The 16,395-nt window shown below is 34.7% G+C and overlaps 1 protein-coding gene across 2 annotated transcripts in view; it reads left to right on the top strand.

Annotated features, from left to right (window-relative positions):
* LOC129770761 (protein O-mannosyl-transferase Tmtc3-like) overlaps positions 1–16,395 on the top strand; it is a 640,228-nt gene that overhangs the window by 202,246 nt on the left and 421,587 nt on the right. For both annotated transcript variants that reach the window (XM_055773813.1, XM_055773812.1), the window contains exon 3: positions 7,685–7,821. In XM_055773813.1, coding sequence (XP_055629788.1) covers positions 7,685–7,821 — 137 coding nt within the window. The remainder of the gene's footprint in view (positions 1–7,684; positions 7,822–16,395) is intronic.

Genomic DNA, 16,395 nt, shown 5'->3' with positions numbered 1-16,395 from the left:
TTTCATTGACAATTTTGGTCACCCTATTTTTGATAACATAAAAATGAGCGCTTTATTATGTGTAACAACTTTGTCTAAGACAGTTTTTGTCTAGAGAATAACTGTCGAGCTCTAAATGCTAATTTCCACTTAAATGCATCTCCTGGACCATTGTGCATTGGATTCAAAATCCAGGTTGGGATTCCAATCAACTCCAAAATAAAACTAAATACAGGTCAGACTCGATTATATTGTGATTCGATTATATACAATTTTGAACTCGATTATATACAGTTTGAGATTTTTTGTTTTTATGTTTCAAATATGGCTTTTTTTTCACGAAAAAATATTACCTTTCAACGTTAAGGTGAAATTAAGGTGGCTTTCATATGTACAGTGGGGTCAAAATCGTGGTTTTTGAAGATTTTGCTTGAATTTTCACCAGGAATTGTTTATATCGATATTGCAGGGAAATTGAAATAGATAGACGTTTGGGTGTCAAAGAACAAATTGTAGAGTAACAATTTTTTACGTTTTTATGAAACAATTTTTAATGTTAATGTCAGTTTTAGGCAACAGAGTTCGTCACAAACAAAAGATTTATATAAATCTGTCATTGTTGAAATTCGAAAATATGCGTAGAAGGTTTTTTTTCATCAAATATGATACTCTATCACCTCCCGAATGAATTCGGATTTTTCATGTGAGAAAGATATTTTATGACTTTAAGGGAATGAATCAAAAATTTAATTCCAAAAAAACAAAAAAAAAATATTTGCATAAAAAACTATTGAAGAAATTTTTTTACTCGATTATATACGGTGAAAATAGATCAGATACTGTATATAATCGATTCCACGCTGTATTTGATTATTTTACAAAACCTTATCGTACATCATATTTTAATTATTTCGCAATGCACATGAATTTAGTGTAACGATATTTTGAAAAAAAAATCAATGATTCTGGATACGTCCTTTTAAAAGATCAGTCGTAGTTAAAATTGACCATATGATAATGAAAATTGTGATTTCCTGCGCGTCAAAATTGGCCTTTTTTCTATCCCTCTTATTTATTTAAGGCTCATTCGCAATCTAGCTGTAACAGAGCCGAATTTGAATCGTGTACATGTCACATGGTTATCATATCTATAATTAGCACATTACACAGTTGCCATTCGCCAGTATTCCTTCTATACCATTACATATGGTACATTCACACAGTAGCCATTTAGGCGTAAGAGTATTCTTTCTGTTCTTCCATTATCCAGTTGGACCACCGGACAGCGGAGACAGTTGATTGATCATTGTTGAGTTATTTATAGAACAGCAGCCCGATGTGTCTTGCAAAGCAGAGCAGTTGTATGGATGAATCGATCTTATTTCGACCGTGGATCAATCTCCATCGCTGATGATTGTTGCGTGGACGTAGCTATTCTGTAACAACACAAAGATGGTCAATGAGGGCCCTGAGTTTTGAACTCACGATCGATCGCTTACTAAGCGAACGCGCAACTAATGTGGCTACGAAGACCCCCGAAAAAAAATTGGCTCTTGTTTCTGTTGATTTGGCGTATAATTGCTGTATAGTTATTTATTTCGCAGACGTTTTCTTAACTTTTTCGAAATAAATTTCACTTTCAGTGAAAAAAGTGGCGTTAATCATCCAAAATTCTCATGACTGTACCACTAATCAGCTTAAACTTAAATCAGCGGAAAAAACCCACCGAAACCATCCATCTTCTAGAGGACACAATTTTTCAACAAGATACAAAATCAATGGACATACACCCTGGAGCATGTCAAGACCGGGAGCGCTAGCATTTCCGGTGGGAAAGCGCTACCAGCCACTGATTCGCTCTATTGAACACTGAAAAGAGCGAAAGCTATCGCAGCCAGCTGACCCGATTTTCCAGGCGCTAGTCGCCAAGGGCAGCTAACAGACAGAAATCGGAAAGCTGGCAAAAAAGTAATCTAATAGATAATATAATATGGCGGCATTCTGGTACCACAAAAGCTAATCTTCTTCCTTTTTTTCGCATTGGGGTGGGGAGATGCGAGAAAGGACAGCAAACGGAGAAATCTGGAAGCTATCTCCAAGCGCGCAAATTCTGTCCCACGCCCCACTCGGATTGAAATAGAGCGTGGGGAGGAGTAATCGAATCGAATCGGACTGACAGATAATCCGAAAGTGTGAGAAGATTGAATTAAAAAAGTGTCATAAAGGATTGGTTGGAAGTTTAGAGAAGGGGACAACGAGGTCATGGATCACAGCCTTCGTCGTTTATTTTTGCAACCAGCAAAAATAACGTCCAACTGACATTAAACTGTCAAACCGCACACACACACTGAGGCCGGCGAATATATATTCACTGTTGGCAGCATTATTCACCCCCGCCAGAAACAACAACAACACAAAACGGTGTGATCGAAACCAGAGGAATACGAACCTGAAATACTTAATACTGCCATCAGTCACGCGACACCATGGTTTGGGAATCTTCTCTCTGACACATTTCATCGCGCGCAGTATATCAAGTGATTGTTATCCGCGCGACAGTCGGCAGTGACAGTGAGTCAGGACATCGTTGGGATGCAAATCGACGACATCATTTTAATCTGTGGACGGCGCGAAGTGTTGCGGATTTCGGTTTTTTTTTCTAGTGTGAAAAAAATCTGACTCTGTAGAGCAATTCCAAATCAAATCGACAAATGACAAAACATGAGTATTTTTGATTTGAATGAAAGTTTGTATTCCGTTTGGATTGGAGGAAATAAGTGTTTTCCACAGCATTTGCCAGTTTTTTTTTACTCAAGTGTAACTTTTGAAAAGTGCGTATCGATTTTAGTAAAAGAAATTTTTGATAATTTATATCTCAAAAACTATGAGTCTTACCGAAATATTGACTTAGAAAGAGTTCTAAAGTATTGATGTCCAAACGTGAGAAAAATATACACTGAGTAAAAAAAATTGTACTCTTTTTTTTATCTACAAAAAAGAACTTTAATTTGCAATATCTTAAACACATATTGTTTCTTTTTTTAATTTTTTAATTTCGCATAAAATAGAAGGCATGTAGAAAAAATAGTCCAAGGTGGTGAAACTATTTTTGACGAACTTTGTGGAACATCGATTTTTTATGAATTTTCGATACTTCGAATTTTTGTATGTTAACAATCATTTTTAGTCACAAATTATGAATCCTGATGTGATTTAAAATAAAAATCTCTGTATCAATCTCCTTCTTAATGTACCCATTCTCGAGAAATTTGAAAAAAAACATTTCTAATTTATTGCTTGTTTCAATTTCATTTTTTTTAAATTTATATACAGTTATACCTCGATATAAGACAACTTTATTTTTTTCCTCGTTACGTTATATCATCGAGTTACGTTTTATCAAAACAAAAAAAAAATTTTTTTTATTGATGCGAAACTGTTTATGATTACTCAAAAATGCGCAAAAATTCATTTTCTATCACCCAGCAGTATTTATGACCCTTTCTAATGCCCACTTAAGATAATTTTCGAAGACAAACATGATTTAAGTTTTAAGTAGAGGAAAAGGTCTAAAAAAATTGAAGTGAAATTGGTATCAATTAGTGATGAAACGGATAGTAGGTTGGCTGGATACCGAAACTCACGACACACCTTTTGGGACTGTTTTAACGAAGTGACAAATGAATATAATTGTAAGCGTCGCGTTCAGGAAAAAAAATCTCGTTGCCAACGAATTCCATGAAATAGGAAAACATTTAGAATCGATCGCAATCACGATCCTTACATTTAGTGGTCATTAAAATCTAAGCAGTCAATTGAGGCAAGGATTGCTAGAGTTTATCTTTCAGCTCCTTGCAGTAGTATTACAGCGAAGACTGCTCTCTGAAGTTAGCATCACACAGCAAAGCGTAATCGGTTGTCATCACCAACTTCCGAAAATGTATTATTTATTCATCATAATAATAACCACTGGGTAATTTTAAGTACAGTTAATAAATTAATGTTATGAGCAAATATTGATTTAATTTTTTTTAAATCTGGCTTTTCAGCAATCAAACCTTATTTTTAATCAAGGATAAATGATTTTGCTGTTCCTACCTATCAGACTCAACAGCTCATGAGCCGGGCCAACTTCTTTTACTTCCTTTCCGAAGGAAGACGTAACCAGAGATCTTTCGCCTCAAAAAATCCCAACGACGCCAGCTCGGATTGTGAGGCTGTTACGCTAACCACACAACCACTGACGCCGTCCGTTATTTATGTTGTGTTAATGAAAAATTATGGATTTTTTCCAATATCCCGTATCCAGCCGGATAGCAAATATATTTTTTTTATCTGTATTATAGTGACTTTCAACTCATTTGACTGGTTCGTCACTTTTACTTTCCATTTTTGGAAGAATGTCGGGAGTGAGAATTGAACTCGTGACCTTCAGCGTGAGAGGTATGGATGTTACCACTATGCCAGATCGCCTCCAGATAGCAAATATTGACTTTTTCATCTCTAGTATCAATGTTTACTTTCATAGTTTCTATGTGTGACTTACTTTATCTACAAATGGACATTCCTCTGAATTTTTGTTCTTGAAACATGCTCAAAGTTATGCTAAAAGTTCAAAAAATGCCATAACAATACCAAATGAAAAGGCCGCTTAAGAATATCAGGGTGAAGGAATGCGTATTTCATAAGTAACATTGTCGTGGACTGTAATACAAAACAATCCGTGCATTGCTTTTATACATGATCTCTTTTATCAAAAAATAAAATTGAGATCCAAAATGAAAACTACCAATGCTACCCCATTTTACGGTACTTATTTGTTTGAAAACTAACGAGAAACATTTATTTGAAATAATCTATACTCCAAAAACTATTTCTGAATTGTTTTTTTTACACCTCAAAAAGTTACGTTTTATCGAGGTTGCTTTATATCGAGGTATAACTGTATGTATTTTTAATTTTTTCGCATAAAATAGAAGTCTTGTAGAAAATTTAAAAAATAGTCCAAAATGGTAAAACTATTTTTAACAAACTTTGTCGAACATAGCATTTTTATGAATTTTCGAAACTTGGAATTTTTGTATGTTAACAATCATTTTTGAGCACAAACTATGAATCCTAATGTGATCTATATATATAAGAATGGATTTCTGTCTGTCTGTTTGTCTGTCTGTCTGATTCTTATGGACTCGAAAACTACTGAACCGATCAACATCAAAATTGGTATGCAGGGGTTTTTGGGGCCGGGGAAGTTTTTCGTGATAGTGTGGGACCCCTCCCCCTCTTTTAGGGGGGGCCTGCAATACAAATTAAACACAAATTTCTACATTACTCGGGAATTAAATGAGCAAATGAAACGAAAATTGGCATATGGAGGTTTTAGGGTGCAATGAATGTTTCTATGATGGTTAGACTCTCCACCCCCAATTTCTGCATTGCTCGAGAATTAATAAAGAAAATGAAACCAAATTTGGCATATTGAGTTTCTGCGATTGGACCCATGAACTAGCTCATAATAAGAAAACGTGAATTTTTGAAGGTATTGATAACAAAAAACAAATTTTGGGCGGGATGAAGTTTGCCGGGTCAGCTAGTTTACAATAAAAAAGCTTTTATTTATCTCCTTCTAAATGCAGCCATTCTTTAATATATTTCAATTCAAAAATTCATCATTATAATATCATATTATTTTCAGACACAGACCCCTCCCTCTTCTCCCCTTTAGAGAGGGGGGAGGAGCGTCTATTCACCATAGAAACGTTTCGTGCCCCCTAAAATCTTAACATGCCAAATTTGGCTCCATTTGCTTGAGAGGGGGGTGGAGTGTCTAACCACCATAGAAATATTTATTGCACCCTAAAACCTCCACATGCCAAATTTCGTTCCATTTGCGTGATTAATTCTCGAGTAATGCAGATATTTGGGTTTCATTTATATGGCAGCCCCCCCAGAGAGGGAGGATGGGTCTCAAACTATCACGAAAAAAACCTTCCCGGCCCCAAAAACCCCTACATATCAATTTTATTATCGATCGGTTCAGTAGTTTCCGAGTCCATAAGAATCAGACTTTTCAACTACTTTTCCAAATACATCATTATGGTAAAACTATATGTTAAGGGTTACGTTGAAAAACATTTGAAGATATGTGGGTTAATAAAAAACGTTGCGATAATGATTTTCAATGTAACTCTTTAGCATAATGATGTATTTGGAAAAGTAGTTGAAAATTATAAGCAAATTCATAAAATTCCATGAACATGGCGGTATAACACAACAAACATATTAAAAGAGCATATTTACTATAAAAAAGACAAAAATAATTGGAAATATTTTTTTTAATATCTTGAGAATGGCTGTATTTAGAAGGATATTGATGAAGAGCTTTTTTGTTTTACATCACATCAGGATTCATAATTTGTGGCTAATGTGATTGGTAACATACAAAAATTCAAAAAATTCAAAAATTCGAATCAAATATACAAGTTTTTAAAATCGGCATTTTTAGTTCGATTTCATTTGCAATTATACTGTACAGCCAAAAGAGACTCCTATCAGTCAAATATTTAAATGTCAAGGGGACTTTATCACGTCCTTGGCATTTTTGAATATTTTTAGCCCCTAAAATATCAGATATTCTTTCGAAATACAAATTATTCAGTAGGTTTTACATCCCTGGTGTCAGCTGGTTTTCTCAAGCTGCAATCTGGTTTTGTTACACTTTGTGCTGTTCCGGGCGAGGAAATTCCTTTCCTCTTTCAATGAGAAAACAGCGAATTTCCTTTATCCAATTACATCATGCTAACAAATCCATGAAATCAGCATTCGTATCTCGACCATTTTTACCGGTAAATAAATACCCCCCAACGCTCTGATGTGTCCTAGTTGATGACCTGCCGACACGTTTTTCATCATTTCCCACAGCAACCAATAGCCGTCGATATTGCGTCTGCCCGCGCATTAAGCTGCCTCGGTTTTCATTAAGTTTTCATGATACGGAACAATAACCTCCGCGTTGACCTCAGATGCCTCCCTTTCTTTTGGGGAAAATTTTGTCGCATAATAAGCTCATCTATCACCAGTTTCCATCGTTCATCGATTGCTAAATTACACAGACACTGGTTGAACCGGTGGTCGAGCAAAGATAATTATTATTTCGCCCCAGGGTGCACTAAATGGGGAAGCTAAGATCGTCCGGATTGACGTTGTTCCAATTTTATTCCTCCCACACCCTTCATTGCGAACATCTGTGTCTATATAAACACGTGAACCAGTGGGGAAATATCGTAATCCAGCCGATATAATAAAAAGCAATTCTCATGTGGATTATTACTGGCCTTGCCCCTCCCCCACCTCGCGCGCGCACCTGTTCTGTGGAATGAACGCTTCGCACAGCTGAATCTCAATATTACATCGCATAAACGCTAGCTGCTGCTGCTAGCCTGGCTGTTGGTAGTGGGTGGGGGCAAGCCTTAGCCGGATAAGCGCCACCCCACTGTGTTTCTCGGCCCGACAGGCTATTTCGGAACCGAATAATTTCTTTTTATTACTTTCCCGCATATAAATTCTCACCTACCAAACCACCGCTGAGCCACATGAATTATTCTCAAGCGATTTATTAATTTTAGTTCTGTTCCGTACCGATGTCTTTTTACTACCTTTTCTTTATTTCTCTCTCTTTTTCTCTCTCTCTCTCTTCCCCCAACAGGAACAAAGCCATAAATCATATCGGCCCCTGTGTGTGCTGACGTTCCGCTGGAATTTTCTCCTGCATGGCTTCGAACCGGCCGGCTATCATTTGGTGAACATGGTGCTCCACCTCGTCGTTTCGCTGATGTACTTCCGGTAAGTATGGTCGCTCCGAAGTCCTTTATTTACCCAACCAAACCTCCCCCTCCACCAAGCTATTAAGCTTTGATGGGTCGGCATTATACGGCTTGACGATTCAATATCTTTGATACTAGTGTGTGTGTGTTTGGCTTCCTGGGTGTTACGGGTGAATAATCATATTAAGTGTATATGTCTTTTTTAATCCCATTATCTACTGGTACAACCTGTCATTTGTTACACACCTGGAAAAAGCTCTGCAATCGATTATATGTTAGTGGGTACAGATTAGTCAGATAATTATCGGGAATTGATCATTTGAAAAACGTGTTTCAAACGATTAACAAAATTATTTCCATCGGTTCATCGGTTAGCACAAATGTCTTTTATACTGACGCGAAGTCAATAAAGTTAAAAGCCTTTCCGATGCGGTTTTCGTTTATCATATAGCGAAAATCAAAAAAATTATGAGAATGAGCATTAACATCGATTCAATCAGTGATGATATTTTTCACAGTCAGACAATTGCGGAGGAAAAGTCAATTCATATTGCATCGGAATCAGTGGTGACAGTGAAAAAAAACGAATTTCATAAAATACCCGTAGCTGTTGTTTGTCCGCTTTTTTCCATTTCTATAAATTAACAATATTGGTGTTTCGATTCAGGACACTAACTACATCAATCATTTGGCAGATTTTTATTCCAAGATATCAATTGAAGGCACAAAACAACAAACACTCGGGCTCTGGGTGTGACAGGTGTCACACCAATCAATAACGATGTAATTAACGAAAAAAAGAAAAAGTACTACAATAATTTGAGAATTTTTGGGAAAGTTTTTTGGCAATTTCTCACATTACTGTGATTTATTTTGATTTTATCTGATTTTATTTCCATTTTTTACGATTTCATCTGTTTTTTCTTTCTGATTTTCACTGATTTCCTCCGATTTGCTTCTCTCTGACTTTCTTTGAATTTTTATGATTTACGCAGACTTTCTCTGATTTTTTTATTTATCTTGTTTTATTTGTTTTTTTTTGTTAATTTATTCAACAAAGTTTTAAATCTTTTTGAAATATGAACTTTCATCGAAGAAGTCAACTTTCTATCTTTTTTTAGTTTTTGGAATATAAGGCGTTTTTGTATGAAGATTTCTGAAAAAATAAAAAAAATTGTGTGTAAATTCTATATCGTTATCTTGATCTCAAACAAAACTAGGATTAGTTGTATTTTTCTCAAAGAAAACATGAAAAAGTTGTTGTTAGAAAAACTTTTTCCCTGTAATAGTGTCCATCTTCTGATGTATGGGCGACTTGTTTAAATTCTTAAAAAAAATTAATTAATAGTCCTTACAATTTCCAACAAGTTGTCCACACATCGGAAGATTGGCAGTTTTACAGGGAAAAAGTTTTTCTAACAACAACTTTTTCATGTTTTCTTTGAAAACAATATTATAACTAATCTTCATTACGAACTTTTGTCGAAGACGTCAACTGTTTATCTTTTATTAGTTTCTGGAATATAAGGCATTTTTGAATTAATACAAAAAATTTCCGAACAACAACTTTTTCATGTTTTTCTATGAAGAAATACTATTAATGTTCAATTTGTAGTATTTTCATGTATACATTATCGCGATTTACATGCTCTGCTAACTTTTTTCTATCTACAAACATGTCAAGAACATGTCAAACGCGAGAATTTACACACAAAAATGTTACGAGTGAAACATTATTTTTTCAGAAGTCTTCATACAAAAATGCCTTATATTCCAAAAACTAAAAAATATAGAAACCTGACGTCTTCGGCGGAATAGACGAAATAATACTATCTGAGATGGTGCTTCCAACTCCTAAGACGAGATGGCATGGAATCCGTCAATTCTCAGATTCTCAGATCCTCATATATAGAGAATTTGAGAATCTAAAACAGTTTGCGAATCTTAAAATTTGAGAGAATTTAAGAATCTGAGAATCTGAGAATTTGAGAATCTGAGAATATGAGAATCTAAGCGATCTGATTTTCTCATTTCTGATTTTCTGATTTTCTGATTTTCTGATTTTCTGACTTTCTGATTTTCTGATTTCCTGATTTTCTGATTTTCTGATTTTCTGATTTGCTGATTCTTAATTTTTTGATTTTCTGATTTTCTGATTTTCTGATTTTCTAATTTCTTAATTTTTGGATTTGGATTTCATAATTATTGACTGTATTTACTTTTTATAGTTTACGTGATTAAAGATCGAGGGCGCTATATTTTTTTCTGCAAAACTGATGTTATTTTATATTAAAAATCAGAGAGGTGTTTTTTTTCGTTCTTGAGGTATGACTGTCTAAAGTTAACATGGTTTGGCAGTAGCTGTTTTTTCTTCTCTGATTTTTTTTATTTACTCTGATTTGCCCGGACTTTTGAATTTTTTTGATTTTCTGATTTTCTGATTTTCTGATTTCCTGATTTTCTGATTTTCTGAATTTGTGATTTTCTGATTTCCTGATTTTCTGATGTTTTGATTTCCCGATTTTTTTATTTTCTGATTTTCTGGTTTTCTAATTTTCTAATTGTCTGATTTTCTGATTTTCTGATTTTCAAATTTTCAAATTTTCTGATTTTCGGGTTCTCTGATTTTCAGATTTTTTTAATTTTTTGATTTTTTAATTTTCTGATTTTTTGATTTTCTTATTTTCCGATTTTCTGATTTTCTAGTTCTCTGATTTTATGATTTTCTAATTTTTTAATTTTCTGATTTTCTGATTTTCTAATTTTTTGATTTTCTGATTTTCTGATTTTCTGATTTTCTGATTTTCTGATTTTCTGATGTTCTGATTTTCTGATTTTCTGATTTTCTCATTTTCTCATTTTCTTATTTTCTGATTTTCTGATTTTCTGATTTTCTGATTTTCTGATTTTCTGATTTTCTGATTTTCTGATTTTCTGATTTTCTGATTTTCTGAGTTTCTGATTTTCCGATTTTCCGATTTCCTTATTTTCTGATTGTCTGATTTTCTGATTTTCTGATTTTCTGATTTTCTGATTTTCTGATTTTCAGATTTTCTGATTTTCTGATTTTCTGATTTTCTGATTTTCTGATTTTCTGATTTTCTGATTTTCTGATTTTCTGATTTTCTGATTTTCTGATTTTCTGATTTTCTGATTTTCTGATTTTCTGATTTTCTGATTTTCTGATTTTCTGATTTTCTGATTTTCCGATTTTATGATTTTATGATTTTATGATTTTATGATTTTCTGATTTTCTGATTTTCTGATTTTCTGATTTTCTGATTTTCTGATTTTCTGATTTTCTGATTTTCTGATTTTCTGATTTTCTGATTTTATGATTTTCTGATTTTCTGATTTTCTGATTTTCTGATTTTCTGATTTTCTGATGTTCTGATTTTCTGATTTTCTGGTTCTCTGATTTTCCGTTTATTTGCTTATCTGTTTATCTGTTCACAAACTATTGTTAATAAATATAATAAATATAAATAAATGTTACATGCTGATAAATAAACATTTAACTCAATCACTATAAAAGAAAAAATAAGGACAAAAAGTTTATCCGCTAAAAGTTTATATTTACACAGTGCTAACTCTTTTCTGCATGAAAATGGAATGATCCAAACGGCATTTTTATACAGACGAACCACTCACTCATTGCAATTTATCTTTATTTTGAAGTAGGAGAAGGTAAAAAATTAAAAATCACAATGGTTCCAGCATATTAGCCAAAAATAGCGCCTGGCTGTACATCAAGGAACGAAAAATTGAGAAAATTTTGAAAAACATCAATGTTGGCATCACTAACTGCATCCATAGTGATATGACAATGACAGCTACACCTAATAATAAAACCAATTGGTTCGGCATGTACCAACAATACTGTCGTAGCAGCCAATGAACACACGCATTTCTGATGAAATTTTTCAGTAAAATAAAAATCTTGCATGATCCGTTGTAATTTCAATGAAGTTTCTGGAGATAATGTGTATCCACAAGGCAATTGACTATTACCATCTGAGTTTATTTTCCAAAAATGTGTGTGCTGTGTGTGATATCTGCCCACTGTGTAATATTATATAAATCGCTGATGCACTACTTTTACGCTTAATGAATTGCAAGCAGACGGAGCTTAAATTGCAATATTTCGTCCATTCAGTTGTGGCAGCTTGTTCAATTTTTTGACAGCTCGAGTAGGTCTTGGTCCTTGATCCCCTCTGACTTAACGCCGACCATATAGAAAAATGAGTGAGATTATAATGTTTTACGTAAAATTAACGTCGGTTTCTTAGAATAATATTCCAACTAGGTTCTCGTAGAAAAGCCCAAAAGTAGACTAAATATTTGATTTTTTTCTTAAATTTTCTTGTCATTTTCATTTAAGAAATCGTAAATTGTTAAAATTTTAAAACTCTAAAATGGGTGTATTGGCAAAATACCCAATTGTTCAACGTGTCCTAAATTTATCAGAACAGTTTTTTTACGCAAAAATCAGTGCAATTTTTTTTCGATAGATCTTTTTTTCGCTGATGGAATAAAGGGCAGCATGAACAATTTCAAAAATGAGTAATTGTCAACATCGTAAATTAAATTGCCATGAAAATATTCAGAGATTCTAAAGAACTAAACGGCAATCTTTGTGAAATTTAAAAAATATATGTATAATTTGAAACTAAAAATTCTTCTTCAAAAAGTCTGAAAAATCTGTAGAAATACAGATTGATCTGTAGTAATGAAACTTAAATAGAACGAGCCAATTCTGGCCACACATTCCTACAAGCATATCAAATCTCAGAGAATTTACGATTCAATTGGTATGCAAAACAAAAAAAAAAAGGTTTTCAGCTAAAATAGTTCTTAACGCTAACATAACTTCATAAAATCGTGCCTTGTTTTCTGATTTGGCATCCTTGCAGAAAGAAGTAGTTATACGTCAAAAAATTTCGTCCAAGACAATCAATAGTCAAGAAAATTCCTATTTTTTCTTCTCAGCCAGTTCATGACATAGTTGTTCTCAGATTTTCTTGAAAATTGGGTTTTATGTTCCTTATGGCAGAATATTATACCTGTATTTTTCTATTTTTTTTATTATGGTGCCTATTTCCATTTTAGAGTGATCCGATAAATCAATTTTCCACTTTTTCAATAAATGACTTTTGTTCAAAAATTCTTAACTTTTGAACTACTGAACCGATTCAGATGATCGACATATCAAATTGAAACCAATGAGCTAGTCAGTGGGCTAGTCAGTTGGATTTCATAATTATTGACTGTATTTACTTTTTATAGTTTACATGATTAAAGATAGAGGGCGCTTTGTTTATATATTTTTTCTTCAAAGCTGAGGTTGAGGTTGAGGACATTCAAAAAAAAATATTTTTTTTCGTTCTTGAGTTATGATTTTCCAAAGTAACCACGATTAGGCAGTAGCTGTTTTTTCTTCTCTGTTTTTTTTTGATTTTCTCTAATGTGCTCAGGACTTTTTTAAAATTTTCTTAATTTCCACTAACTTTCTCTACCTTTATTTGTTCTTTTGTTTTATGAGATTTTCTTTAGTAAAAGGTGTGTCACATCAAATTGCATCACGGAAAAAACGCTGTAGAAATTCGCCCAGTAGACCGATCCTTTTGAAAATTTTAGACAGTAAAATAAAAACTATTAAAAACTTTTGGCATTTTCTTTTTATTCATACTTCGAGCCCAAGTCCGTATGCTCACACCTTCCTCTTTACCCCGTCCATAAGGCTCTGTACAACGTCAGGTTGTAGTTTTTTTTTGAACAGAAATCCATTTTCTCTTGAAGTCCGCCTCCGATTTGACAATTTTTGGGTTCTTCCGGAGGGCCTGCTTCATAATCGCCCAATATTTCTCTATTGGGCGAAGCTCCGGCGCGTTGGGCGGGTTCATTTCCTTTGGCACGAAGGTGACCCCGTTGGCTTCGTACCACTCCAACACGTCCTTTGAATAGTGGCACGAAGCGAGATCCGGCCAGAAGATGGTCGGGCCCTCGTGCTGCTTCAATAGTGGTAGAAAGCCCTTCTGTAGGCACTCCTTAAGGTAAACCTGCCCGTTTACCGTGCCGGTCATCACGAAGGGGGCGCTCCGCTTTCCGCAAGAGCAGATCGCTTGCCACACCATGTACTTTTTGGCAAACTTGGATAGTTTCTGCTTGCGAATCTCCTCCGGAACGCTGAATTTGTCCTCTGCGGAGAAGAACAACAGGCCCGGCAGCTGACGAAAGTCCGCTTTGACGTAGGTTTCGTCGTCCATCACCAGGCAATGCGGCTTCGTCAGCATTTCGGTGTACAGCTTCCGGGCTCGCGTCTTCCCCACCATGTTTTGCCTTTCGTCGCGGTTAGGAGCCTTCTGAACCTTGTATGTACGCAGGCCATCCCGCTGCTTGGTCCGCTGGACGAATGAACTTGACAAATTCAGATTATTGGCGACATCCCGGACCGAACTTCTCGGATCACGTCTAAACTGCCTAACTACGCGCTTGTGATCTTCTTCACTGACGGAGCATCCATTTTTGCCGTTCTTCACCTTCCGGTCGATGGTGAGGTTCTCGAAGTATCGTTTTAGTACTCTGTTGACCGTGGATTGGACGATTCCCAGCATCTTACCGATGTCCCGATGTGACAACTCCGGATTCTTGAAATGAATGCACAGGATTAATTCACGACGCTCTTTTTCGTTCGATGACATTTTTCCAAATTTACGAAAAATTGACAGTGAAGCATGGCCAACGTGATCTATACACTCTTATCTGATTATAAGCGAAAGCAGAAGATATAATTCCCAAAAATTAAATTTCTACAGCGTTGTTTCCGTGATGCAATTTGATGTGACACACCCTTTACTATTTAAAATCTGATATCACTTAGCTTTTTACTGATTTTTTTTTATTTTTTCTGATTTTTTTTTTGATTTTTGCAGCCTTTCTTTGATTTATTTTTCTGATTACCTCTGACTTTTAGTGATTTTCTGTGATATTTTGTGATGTTCTATGATTTTCTGCGATTTTTTTTGATAATTTCTGTTGGAGAGCTAGGTCGTCAAAATTCCATCTCGGATAACTCAGTTCCAGACCCCCAACATCGAAGGGAAAACTCCTTTTCCCCCACACAAAACACCATCATTTTGCCGTCGGCCACATCAAAAATCTATACATATAAAAATGGATTTCTGTCTGTCTGTCTGTCTGTCTGTCTGATTCTTCTGGACTCGGAAACTACTGAACCGATCGACATGAAAATTGATGTGTAGGGGTTTTTGGGGTCGGGGAAGGTTTTCATGATAGTTTGAGGTCCCTTCCCCCCTTTCTAAGGGGGGGGGGGGGGAGGTGTGCGCTGCCATACAAATGAAACACAAATTTCTACATTACTCGAGAATTAATCAAGCAAATGCAACCAAATTTGGCATCTGAAGGTTTTAGGGTGCAATAAGTGATTCTATGGTGGTTATATACTCCTCCTCCCTCTCTTAGGGGCGGGAGCTGCCATACAAATGAAACACAAATTTCTGAATTACTCGAAAATTGATCAATCAAATAAAACCAAATTAGGCATATGGAGGTTTTAGGGTGCAATAAATGTTTCTATGGTGGTTAGACACTCCACCCCCTCTCTAAGGGAGGGATGCCATACAAATGAAGCATACATTTCCGCATAATTCAAGAACTAATCAAGCAAACGGAACGAAATTTGGCTCCTCCCCCCTCTCTTAGGATGGGATGTCATACAAATGAAAAACAAATTTCTGCATAACTCGAAAACTTATCAAGAAAATGGAACCAAATTTGTCATGTTAAGATTTTAGGGGGCACGAAACGTTGCTATAGTGATTAGACACACCTCCCCCTTCTCTAAGGGGGAGAAGAGGGGAGGGGTCTGTCTTTATTCTATCATATTTTCTGTATCAAAAATTTACTCCGTGTAACGGAGAAAAGTGTTATTTGCAAGTGGTTGAAAAATCTTGAACGAGAATTGTGTCTGAAAATAATCTGATATTATAATGATGAGTTTTGGTAGAAGTACTAGGATTTTTTTAAATAAAATCCTAGTAGTAGAAGTCAGCTAGTATCCACATATAAATATCGACGGCAAACAAGCAACGCAGAAAATTGTCATAAAACAAATATTTATTGTGATAAAAAAAATAAAAAAAATTGTGAATAAACAAAATGTGATTTTAAAGATTCTCAGGTTCTCTCAATTTTTCTGATTTAAAACAAAATCAGATTCTTAGATTCTCAGATTCTCTCAGTGTCTCCCAAATTTTCTTAGATTCTCTTAAATTCTTTCGGATTTTCTAAGATTTTCTTAGATTTTTTTATATTCTCTTATATTTTTTTCAGTTTCTCAAAAATCGATTTTCCCCTTTTTAATTTTTTTGCAAAAATTTTTGAACTATTGAACCGATTCAGGTGATTAAATTGATACCTTTTTCAAAATGATAATATGCGTGTTAAAATTGGATTTTAACTTCATAAATATTGGCTATATTTGTTTTTTATAGCTTATATGAGGATTTAAGCTGAGGATTATACATAACACATTCAAAAATCAGAGAGGTGTTTTTTTCATTCCTGAGTTATG

The sequence above is a fragment of the Toxorhynchites rutilus genome, chromosome 2 (assembly GCF_029784135.1).
Source record: "Toxorhynchites rutilus septentrionalis strain SRP chromosome 2, ASM2978413v1, whole genome shotgun sequence".
Lineage (NCBI taxonomy): Eukaryota > Metazoa > Arthropoda > Insecta > Diptera > Culicidae > Toxorhynchites > Toxorhynchites rutilus.
This window is presented reverse-complemented; position numbering and strand designations above follow the sequence as displayed.